The 23,704-nt window shown below is 36.7% G+C and overlaps 2 protein-coding genes across 5 annotated transcripts in view; one reads left to right on the forward strand and one right to left on the reverse strand.

Annotated features, from left to right (window-relative positions):
- The window catches only part of ASCC1 (activating signal cointegrator 1 complex subunit 1), an 81,696-nt gene extending 71,280 nt beyond the window's left edge, over window positions 1-10,416 (reverse strand). For 2 of the 3 annotated variants that reach the window (XM_039872072.1, XM_039872071.1), the window contains exons 1-4: window positions 9,997-10,164; window positions 8,631-8,772; window positions 7,391-7,490; window positions 3,700-3,797 (exon numbers count right to left, since the gene is read on the reverse strand). In XM_039872072.1, coding sequence (XP_039728006.1) covers window positions 3,700-3,797; window positions 7,391-7,490; window positions 8,631-8,742 — 310 coding nt within the window. In that variant the 5' untranslated portion in view covers window positions 8,743-8,772; window positions 9,997-10,164. Of the gene's footprint in view, window positions 1-3,699; window positions 3,798-7,390; window positions 7,491-8,630; window positions 8,773-9,996; window positions 10,165-10,297 lie in introns of those variants that run through there. The other variant, XM_039872073.1, reaches the window with a different exon arrangement.
- Window positions 10,111-20,640, forward strand: ANAPC16 (anaphase promoting complex subunit 16). 2 transcript variants are annotated; one of them, XM_039872075.1, is made up of 4 exons: window positions 10,111-10,229; window positions 14,290-14,458; window positions 19,032-19,106; window positions 19,816-20,640. In XM_039872075.1, the coding sequence occupies exons 2-4, from the start codon at window positions 14,317-14,319 to the stop codon at window positions 19,929-19,931; spliced, it is 333 nt and encodes a 110-aa protein (XP_039728009.1). In that variant the 5' UTR covers window positions 10,111-10,229; window positions 14,290-14,316; the 3' UTR covers window positions 19,932-20,640. The 2 variants fall into 2 exon arrangements, with proteins under 2 accessions (XP_039728009.1, XP_039728010.1); XM_039872076.1 differs by lacking the exon at window positions 10,111-10,229 and adding an exon at window positions 10,474-10,628.
- The last annotated feature ends 3,064 nt before the right edge of the window (window positions 20,641-23,704 follow it).

Consider the following 23,704-nt stretch of genomic DNA (forward strand, 5'->3'; position numbering starts at 1 on the left):
CTGGGTAGCCAAGAACTCGGGGTAGGAAAGAATGGGGAGCGACAGCTTAATGGGTAACGGGTTTCCTTTTGGGATGACAAAAATGTTCTAGAACTTGGTAGTGGTGATGGTTGCACGACATTGTAAAGGTACTAAATGTCACTGAATTCAACACTTTGAAATGGTCAAAATGGTAAATTTTATGTTGAGTATATTTTACCACAACTTTTTAAAAGTAAGAACAATATATCACATGGAAATTCGTATAACAGTAAAAAATTAAAAGCAAAAAATTGAATTTTCTGTCATGTGAATTTTAAAAATAAATTAAAAAATTTTTTTGAAATACTGAGACAAAAATTATTAGTGATTCATTATAGTAAAGGAACAAAGGAGAGTCTACTATGATACATATAATCCTATCCTATATTTATGAAAATAGAAAGTTAAAATGTTTATCTATATCTGTATTATACGTATGGATACCAAAAGTCCATGTTTTGGTATAATCTGACCTTCTTCTATCTGGGCTGTGTCATTATGTACATATAAATGAAAGTAGGAGGGGAAAAAAGTCACAAGGCATAAACCACTGTCTGCAAAGAAACAAAACCATTTAGGGATTACACAGTCTCTGTTTAAGCAGAGATTAAACCTATAGGTTTCAGAACTGGCAAGGTCTGGTTCAAAATAGAAAGTAAGGAAAGGTGCAGAAGATATGGACAACAAACAAAACTGGCATTTCAACAGACTATTAAAGAGTAAAAGACAGACTTCTGAATATGATAAAAACACTTAAGTATTAACTATAATAGTAGCAAAATGTGCTATGTACTTTAAAGACCACAAAGCTTGTTTCTTCCAGACAGCTGCAGAAGTTAAAGAAATAATTCCATTTATTTGTTCTAATACTTTCCATTAAAGCACCTGAAATTTTCTATAAGAACCTTTCTATTTCTTAAGAAGAATGAAAGTATCATACTCATTTTGCTGTAGAGAAATAAGATGGAAATTTCTAGGAAAAAAGTCAATTACGAATGAATGGATTAACGGAAAGCCTGAATAAAAAATTGACATAATTACCAAAAATTGTAAGAAGGAGAGATATAGTGTTTCCTAATGACATTATTTATATTATCGGATAGAATACTTTGAAAATCCAAAAGACTCAAATGCCTAGTGAAGGGAAGTATCCATAGCAGACACTCAAATATTATGCTAGAGGAATACTGATAAAAGAGGGTTCGAAGGTAAACTGGGACAAAATTAAAGTAGAAATTATAATCAGCTCTGCTAGAGACTGAAAAATGAGGAAAAAATTAAAAGGAAAAGGAGTAGAAGGAAGGGAAACTTAAAACCCATGTTTATGTTTTATTTCTGTAACAGTTTTGTACAAAATGCTAAATCTGTTCTTTTTCATTAAGTTTCGTAGAGAATAAGACTAATAAGGTGTTTTCATTTTTCTAACACAGTAAGCTGAAAAGGGCACTTGGAAGGTACTCTGACTGATTTCTGGAAAAGATGCAAAGTTGATCAAATAATGACAAAAAAGCAAATATGATGAGGTTAGAAATATTCCACAACTACAAATATCTGAGAGGACCAGAATTTACAAGCATAGGTCTAAAGACTAAAATAGATATGTAGGAAGAAAATAATTAAAGGCACTGAAGCTAAACTGTAAAAAACTATTCTCTAATTACAATAATATCATTTTAAAGTTTCTTCCGCTATCCCATTGCCTGGAACAGATCTTTGCCTAGAAGACAAATTAAAACCTACTAGATCATTTCCTTCTCTAATTGAAAAGAGGCAAAAGAAAATGAATAAATGATAGCAAATACCACACCAAAGCAACACAGCCTTGATTTCACATCACAACTCAATTTATTCTAACCAATAAATTTGATTTTTCCATAAACTTTACTTCCCTACAAGACCAATAAGCCAGTTTATCTTCTTGTTTTTCAATTAAATTAGTTCCACTAAATTCTTACATTTAATGATTAGACACACTCTTTTTACAATGAAATATCTATGCTTTCTAAGTCAAAATCAAATCTTTACAACTTGCCTACCATTTTCTAGATAAATTTTAGAATGATTCAGTATCTTAAAATAGCTAAGGCCTCAACATTTATACCATATGATAAAAATTATTGTATGTTACTATATGGATAGAAAAAAATGAAGAACATATTTAACTGTTAATAGCGATTATGTCTGGGGTTTATATTATAAAAGACTTTCCTTTATACCTAATACATAATTTCTGCAAGCTCTTTTTTTTTGAAAACATATATTAATTTTGTAATCAGAAAAAAACTAGAGAATTAAGCTTAAATACAATTATAAAATTACTTCAATATTCGTAACCTGAACTTTAAAGCTTAAAGGCCCTTTTTATATTTGTAATTCTAATGAACTGAGTATTTATTTTAATAAAGTCTTTCAAAAATGTCATTCAAATTCTTATGCTAGAGCTTAGCGAAGTTACCAAGGGGCTTGGGAACTCTGTACTGCACTGGCCAATACAGGAGCCCAGATGGAGCTAGTTAAACTAAAAGTTAAAATTAGAATTAAATAGAATTAAAAATTCAGTTCTTCAGTCACATTGGCCCATTTCAAGTACTCGGTCACATGTGGCTAGCGGCTCCTGTATTGGATAGTGCAGATATAGAACATACTCATCATCACGGAAAGTTCTTTTGGACAGCACTGCTCTAAAGTTAATTGCTACTTATCTGTTACAGTGATTACTCTTATATAGCACAAAATAAGAACAGTACTTGTAATTTTCTCTTAAAACTTAATACAGTGTATGGGTGTTTATGGAAAATGGATTATTGGAGGCTGTTGCACTTGACTTTGAGAAAATCCTATAGTTTTAGGATGAGTTTTTAAAACTTGTCCCTATAGTGCCCCTCACTTGAAGCCATTTTACAGCATGAGCCTGTGCACTTGGTTCACATTGATGCTTGGTACAGTCGTTTTCTTTTTTTCTCACATTTGCATAATTTTGTTATAGTATATTCTTATAATTGTTCTATTATTAATTATTGCTGTTAATTTCTTACTGTACCTAACTTATAAATGAAACTTTATCATAGCTATGTATGTATAAGAAAAAACAGTACCTACAGGATTTGGTACTATCCAAAGTTTCAGGCATCCATTAGGAGTTTTGGAACATATCCTCCTGCAGATGAGGAGGGACTAGGTACAGTCACTTTCTGACTTGACTTATACTGCCAAACTATTTTTCCTCACCTAAGCAGTTATTTAAATCAGGTTGTTAATTTAATCATTACTCTTATCATTTCCTTCATGGTCTACAAAGCGAGGTAAAAACAGGAGAACAGTTATGGAAAGGGCTGGACTTTATTTCAAATTGGCAAATCTCATTGGTTTTCTCTAATTATAACTTGAAACAATTCACAAATTCCATCACTAAAGCATAAAAGAAACCTAATACACAATGAAATCTGGAAACTTTCTCCCATCAGTGTATGGTAAATGAAGGCCCAGGTAGTCAATCAAGATAAGGTTGTATAACTATATCTTTCCTCATTTGGGAGATTGATACTGATATATCACAAAAAGTGCAATAGCTGTAGAACTTCATAAAGAATATAGTCACTAAACAGCTCAGTTGGGTTATATCATTCCATACGCACGCAGAAGGGATTGTAAATACAACTTATATATACTAGGTCTCACCAATTTCTCCTTCTTGTCCAGGCTTAGGAATACTAATAGAAGTTTTGGTCTCCACTTCTAGCTTCTTCCTAGTGTCTCCTCTCTTTCCAACTATATGCCTATAATATAAAGAAAAATTAATTAATGGAAGGAAATTAAGCAAAAATGTACCAAAATAAGAATTCTGTTGTGTTTAAATCACATGTAGCCAGAGATACTCTCTTACAGAAAAATGCTTCCATAAAAGCTCAATATTTGTAGAGGAATTTACAAGTCATTCAGCTTTATAGAACATGCTGCATTAAACTTACTGACAAAATTATGCCCTAAAGTTAATTCAATGTATAGGCAGAATATCTACATGCAACACCTATTTGCTTCTCAAAATTAGATTAAAATCTGAATCTGCAGTTCAAGTGAAAGGAAAGCTGGCATAGTCTCAAAGGCAATTCCAGCAACCAATGGTACTACAGTTTGAGGCGGGTAGAACCTTGTCCTTTTGGAGACTAAATTAACTATGAGTCCTAAGGGACATATTCTTGATTAATTAAAGAGCAGGATCCACCAGGATAGATTCAAAAGCACAGAGTAAACAGGTAACCCTCAGGAGGCTGGAATCAAATAGACATGTATTATTTGGGAGATTTCACCTAAAAATTTAGATTTCTAGGTTCTTTAGATAAATTAGATGATTCAACAAATGGCAATAGGCTGAAGCCTTCTCTCGTCCCTAAAATAGAACATGAGCTCATCACAATTCCCATTACTCCTTACCACCTTTCACCTACTTCACTTCAATCATCTATTGATTCATTTACATTACCTGCCTAGCTCTACTAGTATAAATAACTGTCAATCAAAGTTATCTTCTGAAACCCAGAGTAATTAGACGTGTTACAGTGAATGAGACTACTGGATCCCAGGAGAAAAGTTTCAGAATCTATAAAGCACTATGAGACCGTCACAGGACTATAAAGTTAAGAGAAAAAAACTCCCCATCATCAACAGTATTTTAGCTTTTATGATTTCAATTACAGTACCCAATAGCATGGGTGACTGTCTAAAACTATGCATTTGCTTTTAGATGGGCTAACCAAGCCAAATTATTTCCATTAAGATCTATTGTAGTAAGCTAGTTTTTTAAAAAACAAGATGTTTAGAGGATTAGAACCTCACAATTCCCATGTGGTCTTCTTCTGTGTTAGGCTATTGTATCAACTCTGTCAGGACTTTGTCTTTCCAGGCCTTATCAATAAGGGGTGGCTTTCAACTAAGCTCTTATTCGATAGCATGTTGTTAGTGGACAAGAGTATCACAAAAAGTAGTTGGCTTAAAGAGTTATTAACAGTCTACACATCTTAGAAAGGGAAGTGGTTGAGGTGAGGTTAAAGAGGCTTCAGAATCAAACCAACTTTGAGCAAGTCATTTAACCACTATAAGCCTATTTCCTCACTTATGAAAATGGAGTGAATAATACCTAAGCATCATAAGGTTGTTGTAAGGACTAAATGTGATCATACATAAATGGGCTTCCCAGTAACTGGCACATACATAGCTTAGTCCATGCTATCCTCATTAAGCCCATAATGGCATCCTTCCAGTTAAGAATACAGCCAGACTCAAAAGATGTTTACGTGGAAAGTCTAAGACGTTCACTATAACAATACAAATATGCAGTAAATGGGTAACTGTATTATTAAATATATAAGTGGAAATTTCCTACCAAATTGAGTGGTTCTCAATCTTAGCTAACATTGGAATCACCTGGGGTACCTCAAAAACTGAATATTCTGACTTAGTTGGTCTGAGGTACATCCAGGTATCAGGAGTTTTAAAAGTTCCCCAGGTGAGTCTAATGTGCACTTGAGGCTGAAAACCACAATATCAGAGCTAATCCACAGACAGGTGTTACCAACATTAGACTTTGATTATAAACTAGTTTAGTCAGGTAATTTCTATTTTGTCTATTAATTAGATTTAGCAGACCCAATATCTAATCTAATATGCAAGTCATCTGGAACATAATGAGTATTTAGAATATACTCAAAAAAAAAAAATCAAGTGAATCTAAAATCTAAGGAACTTTTACACACCTTAGCAGTAGCAGATACACACATTAAATAAGACATGTTACATTGCTTTTATCAGGAAACTGAGCTACGACTTCCTCAAATCATGTTTCTTAGAAGAAAATGTCACTGGAACCTAAGAGGAAAGTGAGCTGTCAGGGTTTCCAGAATAATTTCATCCTTAACAGGCATTTCAAAATACACTCAAGGTTCAGAATGCTCTCAAAGTCCAGAATACTATTGCCTCTTGAAGCTTAAAGGTATTTGATTCCGTATTTGTAGATTTTCCTCTCTCAGAGGAGCTTAGAAAGACCTAATTCGTCTGGTACAACACAGAAAAAGAATTTATGCACTTTCTAGACCAGCCGATCCCTCAGAGGTATAAGCCCAAAAGAAGCCCGTTAGCCATATATGCTAACCATATTAGTGGTTAATATGGGACAGAATGTGGGCATGCAAGCACAGGTTGAACTGATCACAAAGTTTCCACACAATTTATAAAGATGATCCTGGAAAAAGGATACCAGTCTTTGATGAGTACTGGGAATTAATGTAACAGACATATGCCTGCCTTCAAGACCCTTCACATCTAATGGAGATGTCAAATAACATAGAAATAAGTATAAACATGAGACTGAGAAATTCTACAAAGGAAAACTAGAGGGTGTTACAATAACATATAGTAGCATAATGAATGTGGTTGGTGGGGATGATGGTGTCAAAGCAAGTTTCCCTAAGGATGAAGAATATAATTGGGCAAGGAAGAAGAGAGATTATAAGGCAAAGGGAACAGCATATGCCAAAGCTCTAAGGCAGGAAGGAGCACATCACTTTTGAGGAACTGAAGAAAACCAGTTGAGCTTAAGCACAAAGCCAGGTAAAGAATGGTGTGGGCTAAGACTGAAAAATGCAGGCCCTGCTAAGTCCCGTTCAAGGTTTTGACTATTAATCTAACAAAACAGAATTCTATCTTCAATGAAAGATGTTGACGAATTTTAAACAAAGGCAATAAAATAATCAGATTTGCCTTTCAAAGAGATCACTCCACCCTCAATGTGAAGAACTGATTTGAGAGGAGAGCAAGAATCAATGTGGAAAGACTAGTAAGCAGGCTATTTGAAGTAATCCACAGAAGAGGCAGCAGGGTGGCAGCAAAGAAAGAGAAAACTGCTGGATTCAAAAGATATATGAGGCAAAATCAACAAAACTGGGTAGTATACATGGAATAATGAAACTGATCTGTAATCAGTCCTTAGATTCTAGGCCATAAAACATTAAACTATTTTGTCATTAATAATCAAGCATTGGACGTGGTTCCATAGTGTAACGGTGAGCACGTCTGCTTTACACGCAGAAGGTCCTGGGTACACGCCCCAGTGGAGCCATGGTCCATGGTCTATGGCCATGCTACCCCTGAACAAGCCCGATGTCTGATCCCAGAAGCCAAGCAGGGTCGGGCCTGGTTAGTACTTGGATGGGAGACCACCTAGGAAGACCAGGTGCTGTAAGCATAAATAATAATAATAAAAATAATAATAATAATAAGCAAGCATTGAAATTACGTGTGGAAGGGAGAAGAGTCAGATTCCAGCTGAGTTTCCTGGTAAATGCCTCCCCACGAAGCTGCAGGGGGCCTCACTCACTTGTAAAGCAGGCTGGGGGCCTTCACAGTACACTGGAAACCTTGCTGGGTCTGTACCACCTCATAGCCATCACAGGGCTCTTCGGCACACTCCATGAAGCCTGTACGGAAATCAGAACATCTTGTGCAGATCTGCTGGTCTATGGTCTGCTGGTTATCCCCAGCAGTCAGTCAACCACTCTCAAGGTTTTAAAAAAAGAACAATACGCACACACAAAAAGAACAGCTTGACACTTTACATTGCAGAATACTGACATTCCTTCTGACCTGCTTAGAAAAAAAATAAAAAATAAAGAACATATGACTATTTTAAATCTTCCAGTCTTGGAACCTTGGAAAAGTAGTATATACATACTACTGTTTCTCTTTGTTTTCTCCTGGAAAGCTAAGGTACAATTTAAAAAATTTTACTATTTTTTATGCAGATATAATTCATATGACATAAAATTCATCCTCTTAAAATGTACCACTCAGTTGTTTTTAGTATTAAGATACACAATTATTCTAGTGAATGAAGTAGTAGTGATATTGGGAGAACTTTCTCTATAGTAAGTTACAACAGAAACAAACAGAAAGGAGAAGGGTGAAATAAAGGAGCTCAAAGGCCCAAGGCTGAAGGGAAACAATGGGGAGCATCAGGAGGGAGACTAACCTCCAAGACTTATGGCCCGATGAAAAATCTTCTAAAGCAAAAGGAAAAGGAAGCAAAGAACCTGAAAGGCCTTGTCTGTTTATGTATTAAACCTAAGCCTAAGTTAATTAGCCTGAAAATGTTTACAATCCATCTTGACTGTTTACTTATTAAAATTATTAAAATTAAGTTATGTTAATTGTGTATTTGGAACTGCCTGTATATGACTGCAAAGAAGAGAAAAATAACAGCAATAATAATAGCTAACGTTATTGGGCACTGGATGAAATACTTTACATATGTTCATTTCAATAATTTACATATATATTACTTCAAAACTTTACAGATGAAGTTAATAGTTAACTAAAATTACCCCTTAATACATTTAATCCTCTGTTCAAAGATGAAACATAATTTACAAATGCAACTGAGAACACCTCATCAAACTCAAACTCATGAGTCCCCTTAGACATCAACACAAATGGATCTGAGGACAAACACCTCAAATTTCAGTACTCACACAGAAATACACTGAAACAAAACAAAGAACAGCTTCTACAATACAGAGAACATTTTACTTCTAATCTGACCATGGAACGACTAGGATTACCTTGATAGAAGTCTTCATCCTCTTCTTCATGTTGATAAGCCTGTTCTTGAATAGGATTCTTCCTATAAATCCGTCCACCAATTCTAATAAGCTGTGGGCGCAGAACTTCCATATTTTCTTCAAATAATATTTCAGTGAAATCCTGAAAAATAAATGATCGCCTTACCTTTTGTTTTAATCAGAAATAAAAACCCTATCTCTACTACATAGGCTATTACGCATGCCTCAAAGAACATAATTGGGCATCAGTTCACAGTATATCCTAAGCAAAGGCAGCAGTTTCCACTAGACTTCCCATAAGCTGTTTTAAGTCTATCGCTGTATTATCCACTACACTACTCCATTCCTGGCTCACTCTAGACAGTGATTTGTAAACTATTCAGCACTCAAAAAAAAAAAGTGATTAAAAGATACTGAGCCTTTTATATACAGTCTGTCCATAATTTTGAGAGAATAGAGGTTTGTTTATTACTTTAACCTAAAAGGAATAAAATACAACCTTCTGTGTTTAAGCACTTTGAAGTGTTTCACTCTTTCTATCCAGGATAATTAAGAGAATTAGGAATATTTAATACGCTTATCCCTTAGGAGAAAAGAAGCCTCTAAGTAGTTTACGAATATTTTCAGAGGTACTTGAAATATACACAATTAGATCAGGCTGCCTACAAAAATAGTTAAAATATGACTTAACCAACATGGTTCTTCAAACCAAAACATTGCTGAGAGGAAGAATCCAACTCAACAAACTGTACAACACCCACTGAGAAGCCAAGCTTCTAGTCACTACTTAATGAACTGATAATTCAGGAGAAAAGAATTGTTTATGAGCTGATTACGTTTAAGTTCAATTGATGTTTCTACCACATAGGTTGGATAGTTTTGAAGCCCAAAATACATAAAGAATTCCAAAGAAAACAGATCGATCCTTAAATAAACTTGGTCCAACCCTCAGCAAGTAAGTCACTTTAACTGGTAGTTTGCTTACAAAACTAAAGAGAGATTTCATGTTGTGAGAAGTAACATAGAAAGCAGACTTGAATGGAGGAAGAGGGGGCATAATTAGCAAGTTTAAGGGCAGTACACCCTAGTGCCCCATTCCCCAGGACCTCCATTAACAAAAAAGACTTTAATGTCAAAGTCAGGCTCTCAGACCATGAGCTTTGAAAGAAGAGGGGGTTGCCTCAGAGGCAGCAAACTCTTCATCTGCCTTCCCTACTGGCCCTGGGCTACAAGACTTCTCAGAGGACTGAAAGGGGCCAATTTAACCCTGCTTCTTGGTGGTTTGGAGAGGAAAGCTGAAAGCCTGCAATGTCGTGAGGGAAGCTAAAGCCCTGAATCATAAAAGCAAGCAAAAAAAACCGAGTACCCCAAAACGAGTAAAGAAAAGAGGAAGTCTGCTGCTACAGGTACACCGAGGTAGGGAGAAGCGACAAAGGACTCCGGAGTCCTCACGGGGAGCACGTTCCTCACGCCTTCCGAGCCTGGCCACGCCCACCACAACACGCTCGCAAGCACGTCGCCGTCCCTGTCGTAGTCTGCGCGGCCGCTCCGGCTGGCCCTGGGGGCGGGGCTGTTGAAGAAAGTGCCAAAACCGTTGAGGTAAGTGGCCGAAGGCTCAGGGACCCTCGGGAGCTTGGTTGAAAGGGAGTTGATCCCCGGAATCCTACCTGCAGGGACTAGTAAAATGGAGAAGATGGGTGGAAAACCGGAGCCTACAGCAGAGGGCGTGTAAGAGAAAATATCCTCAGGCCGCGCTGGACTGACTGCGCATGCGGGCCGAGGGGTGGTGGTGCATGCGCAGTGGGACGGCGCCTATGGCGTCTCCCCTTTGGAACCCAGCACAGAGGAGGAGGAAAGCGCAGAGGTGGGGGAAGCGGGGAGAGGCGCAAGGAGTGCGTCTTGGAGTTAGCTTGGGAATCGTTGGTATTCTGAACCCTCCTTTCAACCGCCCCCTTCTCTCCATCCCACCTGGCTTTAGCTGCAGAATCTGTTTGAATGGTAATCCAGCTATTTAAGTGGAACGCGGTGGAATGATTTGTTGATGAAATTTAATGATTGTTTATAATTTGCCATTGTAGCCAGGGTATCTCTTTCAGCGCCTTTTGGATAGGCTTTTTCAAAAAGAAGGATTCTTTTTAACAAAATAGGTATATGTCTGCTAGGAAGGAAAGTAGTTTATGAATACGAGGACATCCCTGTTGTATGCGAAGTAAATATTTAACTATCTTAGTGTGTTCGCAGTCATACTGTGTCGCCTAAAATAGCATTGCTCTCCTACGAGATCTCTAGTAACAATAGTCCTAGCTTCCCTGATATGGCCAAACCCAAAGTCACTTCATCAATATTTATTCATTCAACAAAATCTTACCTAACCACCTACCTTGGGCCTGGCGGCCTACTCGGAGAGAGTTGTGTAACCTGATCTGCAGAATCAGAAAGAAAAAGTAAACAGTAATGGACCAATCTTCATGACACGAAGCTTCTCTGTCCCCTGTATAACAGTTGCCAAGTGGCTAGCCCTGTGTTCTGTCATTTGTTCATCATTCATTCAGGAAATGACATCCAGGTTCTGTGCTAGGCCTGGAGAATAGAAAGACAACTTCTCCCTTTCCTAGATATAAGGATTCTTCCTAAGGTCATGAACCTTAAAATGAAATTGTTAAGAGCATTAATGGAGGACATTTTCCCTCTTTCTGAGCAGACCCTTTCCCCTCTAGGAGCTTACTGACTCAGGGTCAAATGGAGAGAATTAGAACCTTTTTCATGGGTGTACTAGGACTTTAAAAAGTATGAAAAGGTGAGATCTACATAGGAGAAAGAGTCAAGGGGTCAAGGGTAAATATGCATTAGTGATTTTGGGTAGCTAATATTAAATGTTCATTGTGCCTGTAACTGTTTCAAGTGCTTTAGTTATATTAATCTTCATGACACCTCTGAGGTAGGTACTATTATTATCCTCATTTTAGAAATGAGGCAGCTGAAGAACAGAAAGGTTAAGTGATTTGTCCAGAGTTATATAGTAAGTTAAGTAGCAAAACCAGGACATGAGCACAGGTCAAGAGGCTTCAGAGTATGAGCTCTTTACTATGCTGTTTCGCCTCTCACATGGCACATGATATGCCAACAAAGCCATTGCTTGAAAAATGTCACAGCAAATAAGCCTCTACACCTCAGTTTTATTTTGTCGTCTGTAAAATGAGGGAGTTGAATTGATGACCTTCAAGGAACTTTGTGGTTCCTATGAAATGTTTAATTCATGTAGCAAACATTTATTTAAATCAACAGCTACTTAGTATAGACTAAGCAGTTATGTTTGGTGCTGGTGACCAGAATGCCTGCCTTCCACAGAGCAGTGAAAAATTAGGGTTTATTGTTAAACTCTTGTTACCATCTGCTGATAGCATTAAAAATTTAACCTAAATCTTTAAAGCTAGAAATAACTTAGGTGTATCTTTCCACCTCAGCAGGAGACTGCTTATTTATGTTAAAGTTAGCTTTGTGATACTTCTGCACTCCATTTTTCAACCCTGGCTGTTTTGTGTATTGCATTTAGTAATTCTGAATTTGAAAGAAAATAGGATGAAAGGGAATTTCTTTGATCATATTCAGTTTAGAAGTCACACTGTGTCTAGCCTTTTAAGCTGTCCTCACTCTGGCAGTAGCTTAAGTACTCTGCTGAGCAACTTGATTTCAAAATATAAAGTATCCCTTACATTTGCAACTGAATAAGCATATATCAAGGTATAGGAAAAATATTAGAGTTTTAAATCTTAGGTGAGAGATATAAACAGTTCACAGTGGGTTCTATTCTGAACTGATGGGAAAAAGACCAAGCTACTCTCTAAAAGATAGCTAAGTTGTCTGTATACTTTATTTAGATCCCAACAGGAATCCACTTAGAAATTTGGACCTGGTACATTACTGCTTAAGCAGTTTTTTTATAAAAGAGCATTTAGAAACTTGTCAAGCTATATTTTGAGCTAGTGTGGTCCAAAGGATTGGATATGAATCTAACTTGAAAAGTTATTGCCTCCATGAATATGAGTACAATTTGGAAAGTTACAGAACTCAGAGAAAAAAAAGGAAAGGAGATCTAATACAAGATTGAAAATGTCATTAGTCAATTTGCATTTTTAAATAGGCCGACATTCTAATTATAGAAGTTGCCTTACTGTTCCCGTTATCTCACTTCAGTATTAATCAGTATTACTTACAGACACATGATTAAATCAGAAACTAAGCGCTGCTGCCCTCACAGCTTTAAAAATCATCATCACAAAATTAAGGAAACAGAACAGCTAGATTTTCAGAAATGCACAGTATATCATTTTCCTTGCTAGGGAACTGGATTATGTATATATGGGATTTCTATCTGCAAAGCATTGCCTCATTTTTTCTAGTCCTTCAAAAATGAGTTGCAACTTTTAATAACATTTGCATTTTGCAACTAGCAAAAAAAAATTTTTTCAGCCAAAATTCTCTCTGGCCGTTAAAGAGGGAAATTCATTTTTAAAATCCGCTTAAAGTCATTTTTATCTTTTTTTAATTGAGCTTAAAATTCGCCTAACATAAATTAGCCATTTTAAAGTGTACAATTCAATGTAATCATTTTTTTAGTCTAAATACTAGAGCTGCACTGTCGAATACAGTAACCACTAGCTACATATGGCTATTTAAATTTCAATTAACATCAAATAAAATTTAAAATACAATTCTTCAATCACGTAAGTTTACTAGCCACATGAGGCTAGTGGCTATCATGTTGGACATCACAGAAATACAACATTAGAACACCCCCATAATGGCAGAAAATTCTATTAGCACAGTGCTAGACCATCTTTTTAAGAAAACAATACACTTTTTTAGAATCTTATAAATGTGTGGTATAAGCTTCTATGATAAAAGTAGGGGTTTTTGTTTTGAACTTTTGTAAGAACCATGTATTCAATATTGATTTTCTCATCTACATTTGCACTTTTTTATTTATTTAATTATTTTGATATGACAGGATTAAATGCCACAGCTGCTCTATTCCTAATAGGCCATGAAATCAGATCATTGCCTGCGCTGTTTTGTTCCAGTTTCAGGATGCCACCAAGTGATCAACTTGTATATTACATTTAGATGAAAAAATTTTTTAATTTTCTTAATAAAAGGGCCAATATGTATTTCCTAACTAATTCCCCTTCCTTGGGAACAGAACACAGTGTTATTCTGGAATTTTATTTGGAAAATTTTATAAGTGAATTTTTGGTGTGGCTTGGTCAGGATGTATCCAAGACAGACTGTACTATGAGGCATGGTTGTTTTATCCTCATATAATTTATTTCCTCAGTCAAATTGCTACCTTGGCACTGTCCTGTCACCCCTTTCGTAATCCATAAATCACCATTGGTCAGTCCCAAGCAACATAAACAGTTCGCTAATGGTAGAAAGTAATGTTTTAAGTAGAAAAACTAAGAATAAACAGATTTTCACTTAAAATCCTGAGTGACATTTTGGCCTGAGGCATCAATAAAAGATAGCGGGAGTAGAGAGGGTAGAAAAAAAGAGAGCTAATTCTTTCCTAAACTTATGCTGGCTTTTATGGCAGCTAGAATGAAATGTTGTCAATCTCACTCCCATAAACTTGCCAGTTGCTGTTTTTCTTTCTCTGTAGTGAAGTGAGAATTCTCCTAGAAAGGAAATGGCTGCCTCTTCATCATCCTCCTCAGCTGGCGGGGTCAGTGGAAGTTCCGTCACTGGATCTGGTTTCAGTGTCTCAGACCTTGCCCCACCACGGAAAGCTCTTTTCACCTACCCCAAAGGAGCTGGAGAGATGTTAGAAGGTAATATCATGCTGCTTTTTGCTGAAAAATTGGATTCAGACCTACAATGGATGTTAATTGTAAAGAAGCTATTAAGTGTATTAGAGATAAATTTGCTCTGATTTCAGCTCCACATTTCATCTTTTGTCCCCATTTTAAAATAATATCTTTAAAACAATCAAAATGTTGGAGCTGAAAATAACTTTGGCAATCAGGAGGTCACCTAGAGTTATTTAGACCCAGAAAAGTGAAAGTGATTTGACCATGTTAAAGACAAAGTCAGCACTGGAACCAGAAATTCTCTTGACCTCCTGTTCCAGTTTGCTTTATCCTGGCAGCAGCCTATCTCTCTGTGGTTAATAGGGTTCTTTTTTCTTATGTAGTTAACCTACAGATATATTAAGCCCATCAAAGAGATTCTGAAAAGAAAAACTAACATACTACTCTTATATATGAAGATGACAGTGCTGGCCCACTGCAGGACAATACTATGTGGTTTTTCTATGACACTGGATTTTGCGTCATACTATCCACCATCTTATTCAACACACATTTGCAAACTGGCTGGGCAAGATCAGGGCACAGGCTGTAAGCATGAAACGCATTGGTACCTGGAATTCATCAGATTCACGTCACTTTAGGAGCTACATTAATAAATTCTTAATAGGGAGCATAAAAATCACCTGAAGAGCTTATTTAAATGCACATTTCTGGCCCACCTCAAAGATTCTGAATTCGTCTAGGGCGCAGTACAGGAATCTTCATTTTGACTAACATCCAGGGGAATCTCATGAAAATGGTTCTTAACTATTAAACTATTCATCATACTTTGAAAGAAATCAGCAAAGAACCTGTTACACATTCAAAATCTACTTGATTGTAGCACTTTTGTGCTTATTTATAGATCTTTTTTGCCTTTAATATTGCAAGTATTAGCAAGTATATTTAATCTGGAAATGTCTCCAAGAAAAGTACAAACTATAGTCAAGAGTCAGCATCTTGGAGTGATCTTTATTCACGTTTATCAGGTATAATAAAAAGCAGAGTTTTGGGTTAAGCCAGGGCAAACAGAAGAATTATTTTGATAGGAAAACATGGAAAGATTAAGACCATAAGGCTTTCTAGAATGGATTCAGATCATGATTAGTGAAGTAGATGACCAACTAGCGTAGTTAATGATGCATCTGAGGTGTATATACTTCTGTCTTTGCCTGTTCGTTTTCTCAGTTGTTTTAACTAAATACTCAAGTTAGTATCACCGAGTCTGGAGGCAGTGAACAATTGGGGCCTTGTTTACTATATTTGCACTAAAAGTATATTATGACTTTAATTATATGCACCAGAGACCTAGTATTAAAAAGTTTCCCACAAAACAAGTTGGAGGCATTTAAATTGCTCAATGAATTTTATAGCAGCAGGAGAGGAATCACTGTTTAACAATGGACTCTAAGGTCGAAGTCATTTAAATTCTAGCTACAGGAAGAACTTAATACTGAAGGTACCTCCTTAATCTCAAAGCTATAAGCATTCTTTGTCAGTATACACCAGATTACTTAGAAACATTAAAAGAAGAAAGGTTTCTGAGATTTGTCTGAATGTTGATGTTCTAACAAGTTATACAGTTCTATCCATTTTTATTCCATCCCAATATGCTTTATGAAGGAATGTGTTGGCTTTCTAATGTAGGATGAATTTATATCAACTTTAAATTCACAGTGCATAGTTTTGACTCTTTATCTTAGGTTAAAATTTTCACCCATATTTAAAGATGCTGATTTAAAGACAGACTGAAAAACTAGAGATGGCAATACATGAACTATCCTCGTCAAATCAAGAATGTTAAGTTGAAAAGAGTACTCCTAAGTGTGAGTTAATAAGGATATTAGATTTGGAAGTATCTTCTACCATGTTTATAGGTGATATTACTATGCAATTAACACACCATGTACATGACCATTTTTCTTACAGTAGTTTAATTGAATATGAAAATAGAGTAGTTCCTTACTCTGTCTGTCCAGACTAAGGAACAAAAATGATCAGGAATCAAGATCAGATGCTGTTGATAATTTTAACAGATTCAACTTGATCTTACATCCTCTAAATCTAAGATAAATAAACCCAAATAACCTGTAGTTAACCTGAATTAACTTTTTTGTGCACCTACCTACTCACTGATAACAGATGCCTCACATAAGCAGTATACAGCAGTTTTCAGTATTATGTCCTTGGCTAAGATTGTCCTTATCCAATTAGTAGTGAGCAGATTAGACACTGCTTTCCAGCACAGAAGTGGCTAGATTTTAGTGACATTGTAGGCCACCGAAATATAAATTATCTGACAATGTCTAATTTCTTGTGAGGTAATATTCTCTTAAATGAAGTTGTTAGCGTCCTGTTTATTGGTGTTGCAATGGTGTTACATTTGGGCAATTTACTTAACTTTTTACTATTTATAACCTTTGCTTATCCTTTAAGAGGAAAGCTGATATATTGCTACTTGGTGCGTTACAAATGGTTTGATTACAATTTCTAAGTGAAAGACAGATTCCCCCAGGCTGACTCCTCTCTGAAGAAATTCCAGGATTTATATTGGTACAGATAACACATTTAATAGAATGTGGCTAAGAAGCAGTGGACTTCGTGGTTAATAAAGAGCTGCAAACGAGCAAAGTGTGTTCCATAGGCATATCGTGAGGCAAAGTGATAGTGGCAAAGGCATATAGAAAGGTGTATAGAGTGCCATTTTGAAAGATTAGCTCACATCCTTTTGCTTTGAAGTTAATTATCAAAGGAAATATGCAAATGTTATAATTTAAGCATTTTATCCTTATAGCACCTGTGATTAGCTGTAAGTGGAAGGTAGCACTTCCAAGCACTTCCAAATACATCTTGGCCTGATCCTTATAGTCAGTAATTCCCACGGCCTTATGTGAGGTCCTAAAGTTCAGGATAGTTCAGGCTGAAACCACCTGAGAAGTGAGCTCTAATTCTCTATGGTTTGCTCTTTCTAAAATAAAATGCGATTTATAATTTGACTCTTTAAGCAAGGGTATGAATAGGATAATAAATACTGACATATCTACGTAGAAAAACCATAATTGCATCATTGGTGTCAAATGTTAATGTAGCCCTTCTTCTCATAGTGGAGTTCATAGTTATTTGCTGCCCAGTTATCTGAAAAACTCCATGATACCATTAGCTTACTTAGATCTTTAAATGTATGAAGATCAATATAATACTCAGTTAATTAAAATTTTTTTTTTTGCTCAGTTTAGATGATCTGCTCATAAATGACTTACATTCAGCCAGAGGAATGGGCATGGGAGGGGGAGATAGGATCACATTCCATATAGCACAATATGTAGAAAAGAGGTTGAATTTAAAGACTATAACACTATCCCTAAAATGTACATCACTTTCTGAAATAAATTATATTTTGAAATAATACATAAAATGTATGAAAAAATATGTATATTTTGCACCAATTTTGAAGATAATATTGGACAGAAGCCCCCTTGGTTATATATTCAAGCCATTTAGACACAATATCTGTAGTTTTTCTTACTGTTTACCATGAATTCTAAAATAAGGTCTGCTTTGTGTGAAAGTCAGCATGAAGCCAGAATGTGTTAGTCCTAATTTGTTGTCACTTAATACCTGGCTGACACACCAATACATGATGGGTGAGTGCTTGACACCTAATAGTGCTGGCATGAACTCCCAACTAAAAAAAGACAGCCATGTCCTCTCCCTCCATTTGTTTTAGGATTTTTGCAATAAGGCACCTCCTCCAAATGGTTCGAGCTACCCTTCTAAATGTCACATTTCATACATGAGCTTGATGTCTTTGGGGGTATGTTTTGCTGTATCAGCCATTGCCTGACAAGGAATAACATGAACTAGCCTATATTTCACAATCACCTTCAGTGCTGTGACAACTGAGTTAGCTACCTTCCTGTTGCCAGTTCTCAGCACCAGTACAATGCTAGGTTTTGCAATTGCACTATACTCTTAATGCCATCCAAATTGCAATGTTTTGGTTCAGTTGGAAAATCAAGGTTACAATTTGCGTTTACAGAAATTTCCCAGCAGTGTTTTGTCATGGTCATAGCGACGTAATTTGATATACTAAAAATCAACAAGAACTATTTTTCCCTCAGCATTACTTTTTAGAATGAAAATGATTTAGAGTTTTGATGTACCTTTGTGTTTTGATAGCACAAGGGTCATATGGCCAAATGTGTCGGCTTTCAGTGTTTGCCTGATATACAGAATAGGAGAACATTAAGAAACTATTGGGTTGGGGGGCGGGGGATGTTGACCAGGACATCAGACTGAGGTTTCTTGTTTTTGTTTTTTTAAACACTATTTTTAAACTCTTAAACAAGTAGAGAGACTATATTAATATTCTAGCTATAGAAGAAGTAGCTTTTATAACAGAGCAGTGTTAGTTCTAAATGAAACAGAAACCTTCTTTGTAAACACTGAAAAGCAGACCCTGAATGTAAAAGCAGGGAAAAGAATGAGCATGTTTACTTGGTTTACTGAAGCCATTAAACCCTTAGAGAGAAAACTTTTTCTCTTTTGTTTGTAGATGGCTCTGAGAGATTTCTCTGTGAATCGGTTTTCAGCTATCAAGTAGCATCTACACTTAAACAGGTGAAACATGGTAAGCACATGAATGTTATATACCTAACTATGAGAATGAATTTACTGGAGGGTGGGGAATGGGGTTGAAGAGGGGGATTCAGAAAGGTCGAACTCCTGAAATTCAGCAAGGTAGACTTTCTAATTACCTGCAGACAAGAACATTCTATAGCCTTAATCCAGATTTAATGTCTGAATAAAGGCTTAAAATTGAAGTCAAAGGGTTAGCTTTCTAGGGCAGTTAATGCTTTCTGCTTTTCTTATGTTGCTTTTTCCTCTCCTTTCTGAAACCTTTAACTGTTATCCTCCGCTGGTTACCATCATCATCTTCATCTTCAAGTATTTATGTAATACCTCATGGTCTACTTGGACTCTAAGATCCTGGTAGCACCTTTTCTGTTCCATCATGCCTTACTAGCCCTTCATTTATGTATCAGGGCATTATGTTCCCCCACCAGACCATTTTTCCATTGAAGGCATAATGGGCAGGAGGGAACTGCAATTGCCTGTAACCCTAGGATCTTAGTACACATCACTATAACATGGAGAATAAGTACTACTCTATTTTTAAGATTAAGTCTTCTGATCAACATAGAGTAAGACCCCATTATTAGAATATTGAGGAGAAAAAGTCCTAGAGATTATTTTTAAACCAATCATCATGTTGGTGGTTGGCAACTGTCTCGTGGGAAATAAGTCATATTATATATTACCTCTTTAACTCTTTACAGATCAGCAAGTTGCTCGGATGGAAAAACTAGCTGGTTTGGTAGAAGAGCTGGAGGCAGATGAGTGGCGGTTTAAACCCATCGAGCAACTGCTGGGGTTCACACCCTCTTCAGGTTGACTTTGCTTGGATAGTCACCTCTGGTGTGCACAGCAAGTATAGAGCCAGCGAAGGCCTTTTCTTACAGCTTACATAGCCATCCAGAGATTCACAGCTCCGTTGCTGAATTGTTAATTCTCATCCATACTTGATTTCTCTCTATCCACAAGCAACAAATATTTAAATGTGTGACGTTGCAGGAAAAAAATTTGTTCATTTGTTTAAAAAAGCCTTGAGAGTTAGATTGAGACAATCGGTGTCAGGGAACTAGGACGCTTGGGTTTAAGAGATTTATAAAACTTCGCAAACCAGGTAGGAGACATGCCAGAATTGGCCAACTGAATGGCGTCTCTCCTGACATTCATGCACTGCATGGAAGCCTCACCAGTCAAGTCCGAGGTCAGGATCTGGAGTTATAAAATTCAGAATTTCTGACCTAAAACACTTCTCTTTGCAGATGAATGTGATTTCAACTCAGGACCTGTCCAAATGAGTAATTTTTAAATGTTCGGGGTTTTTTCTATTTTTAGACATCTAATTCTATAGATTCTAACCCTTTTTCTAACCTCTTCTAGACATGCCAAATGCTGGCAAAAAGAATTGCTTTTTGAATGTCGAAGCACTTGTAAAAGCAGCGAGTAAAATCCTTTAAACACAGAAATCCTGAGTTCATCTTGTTGGTGGGCTCAAGCAATTCTGTAGCAAATAAATCCTTTGAAAGAGTTCCAAATTGGTTTCTTTATCCTTTCAAAGTCTCAGGGATTTGGGATAGAGGGAAGAGGTCAAATTACTTTTTATAAGAAGGGAATCTGAAAACCATTTCTCTTAAGCAAACGGTAGATTTGCTTTATTTCAGGGATATTTATCTTTACAGAAATATATGAATTAATCTTAACAATATCTGAGTAGATTTTTATATTATAATAGAGAAGAACCTGGAAAGCTGAGAGGTGTCCTTTGTTCTCCCTCATGGGACTCCAGAGTCCACACTGCACAGTTAGGAGGTATCATTAGATTTTATGCAAATTTTGCCTCAGCATTTGCCTTTCTCCTCAATAACTTGTACCTGACCTGCTTAGAGTTGCTTAACTATGAATGAATATAATGCCAGTAGCAATTGGCCTTAATCTCAGTTCAAAACATTTAACACATACGACCTGACAGGGAGATGGTGACCTCATTTAGTCAGTAAGGAATCTGAGCACAGAGAAGTTAAAAACCTACCCATGATCACACAGCCCAGGCAAGAAAATCTTGGAACTTGGAATAGATTGCAGTTGATTGATAATTCAGCCCACTATTCTTGTCTCTAAAGCACATCAGAGCACAAAAATTACTAACTTGTCAACTCACCTATTTCCATTTTACTTCTCAACCCAAACAAGTTTCATATTTGAAAACCACTGAGTTTCCTATCATTGCGCTTTTTAGCATCAACCACGTGGATTATTACCACAGGGAAAATTAAAAATACCTAGACTATAATAAACCTTTAAATCGTATTTTTAGTGACAGTTTAGAAGCAGTCACTAATTTTCTCTTTCTTTCCATTTGTATAACTACAACACAGACACTATTATCTTATCTTTAGCCTTTGGTATTTGAACTTACCTTATAATTTTTTTCTCTTCAAATTGGACGTTTCTTTTTTTGACTTTAGAAATTGAAGAGATCCTAGTGTTGAACAGAAATACTTTCTGAAGCATCTTGCACAGTGATCATTCAGCTGCCAGGAAAAAGACCCTCGCTATTTTTTGAAGATGACCCCTCCATCCCTTTACTTTTCTGTTGGTTATTATGGTTCATCATCCACACAACTGCTATGACCATGCTTTGGTCTTGAAGATGGACCTTGTTACTCATCTGGCATCTCATTATGTGCCAGTCATTCAGGCATTAATTACAGACATTTTAATAACACTGCAAGATATGTCATACCCCCTGATACAGAAGAGGAACTTGAAGCTCAGAGTAAGCATTACTTGCCAAGGCTTCATAGCTAAGTAAATGGACAGGTCTGAATTTGAACTCAAAGTCTGCTAGACTCCAAGCTGAGGTTATTTTAGATGCATGATGCTGCATCCCACTGAGCCCATTCGAGTATCTTGCATAAAGGAAAAGCCTAAAACTTTTTATAATAAAATGAAATAACTATCTGAAGAAAATACGCATTGTCACTGCCCTCCCTTCTTCCTTCCAGTGCTTGGTAATAAGAGGTCTCAAGCACAATGAAGGAATAGCCTGTTTAGGAGGGAGAGTTAGCTATATGTTAGCGTCTGTATAACCTTTTAAGATTTAGTATAGTGAAAATGTAGTTAGGTCCTTGAGGGACCCCTAAGCGAGCAAGGAGAAAGGCAAGAGGGCGGAAGACAGCTAAATACCAGGACTGCAAAGGCCGCCATCCTAAGAAATTGTGCCTCTGCATAAGATGCTTTGCAGTATGTCGTGTCTTGATTCTCACATCAACCCTGTGAGATAAATGAGGCAAGTATTATTTTACACTTGAGGAAACAGGCACAGAGGAGGTAAGGTACCAAGATTATAGTTAATAGGCAAGGGGGCTGAGTCTTTCACATCTGTTTTTCTATGCCTTCTAATTCCTTATATACTAGATAATTTGAAGGCAGAATTTGCTGTTAATAAAGAATTATTCATGTCAATTTGATATATAATTTCATATAACTTTTGTCTCATGGTAATGAGACAAATAAACCTGGTTTTACATAGTCCAACAAAAATTTTACTTTTTGATTTCACATTAATCATCCAGGATCAGCATTAAAGTCCTGATTTTTCACTGATACACTTATTAGTGCTATCCCATGCCCGATAACTCCCCTGTAATGACAGTGGTCTGGAACTCTAAATCAAGTTCCTGACCCAAGAACCTCTCTTTGCTCTGCAGCCTATGACTTCCCTTCTCCCACATGATTGAGAATCCTTGAATCCCTCCTTCCCAATTGGAACACCAAATACTGAAGTGGTAGAAACTTTGGGGCTTAAGGCCAAGTCAGAGGTGGAAGAAAGGAAATAGGACCAGGGGATGCCTATCAGCCGGAAGAGAGAGGAGGAACCTGCCCGACGATGCTTTCAGGCAAACTTAAGAGATACAGTTAGAGGAGGAGGCTACTCTGCCTTTCCCTATTCTTTTGCCAAAACACCTGACTCTGCCTAAAGTATCTTTCCAGGCCTCCTTGTAATTTCCTGAAGTTCCAACCAAGACAAAGCCTTCCCAGAAAAAAAGAGGTAAAAGGCTTAAATAACAGGTCCTTGGAAGAGTTAAATCTTGAGTTGCAGGCAAAGTACAAATGATACCAGATCTCCTATTTCTGAGAGCTGAGTTTGAGATGGAGATGGCACCAAGGGAGAAGGAGAACAGGGGAAGGCAGCTGGAGCATGTTTTTTTGCCACTAGTCTGCCTTGTTTATTTGCATCTGGTTAGAGGGAGTCTCAGAATTTTAGAGCTGAAAGAGACCTTAGAGATCAACTAGTTCATCCCCTGGTATGTCAAGACCTTGTCTGTCTTATTCACTGCCATATACTCAGTACCTAGAATACTACCTAGCACATAGTAGGTGTGTTATAGGTATTTATGAGGTAAATGAATGTATTTTAGGTGTGCTAGCTATTTTCAGTGCAGCATCCGTAATGGAGTAATGCCTAAAGTAATTGAGAATAGGTAGTGGGCAGGGCCAAAACTGTAATGCAGATCTCAGCCCAGAGTTCTCTAAAATACTACACTGACAGGTGGAAGCTGTGGAACAAATGGAAAAACTATGCTAAAGCAGCCATGT

The sequence above is a fragment of the Pteropus medius genome, unplaced genomic scaffold, assembly GCF_902729225.1.
Source record: "Pteropus medius unplaced genomic scaffold, Ma_sr-lr_union100, whole genome shotgun sequence".
NCBI lineage: Eukaryota > Metazoa > Chordata > Mammalia > Chiroptera > Pteropodidae > Pteropus > Pteropus medius.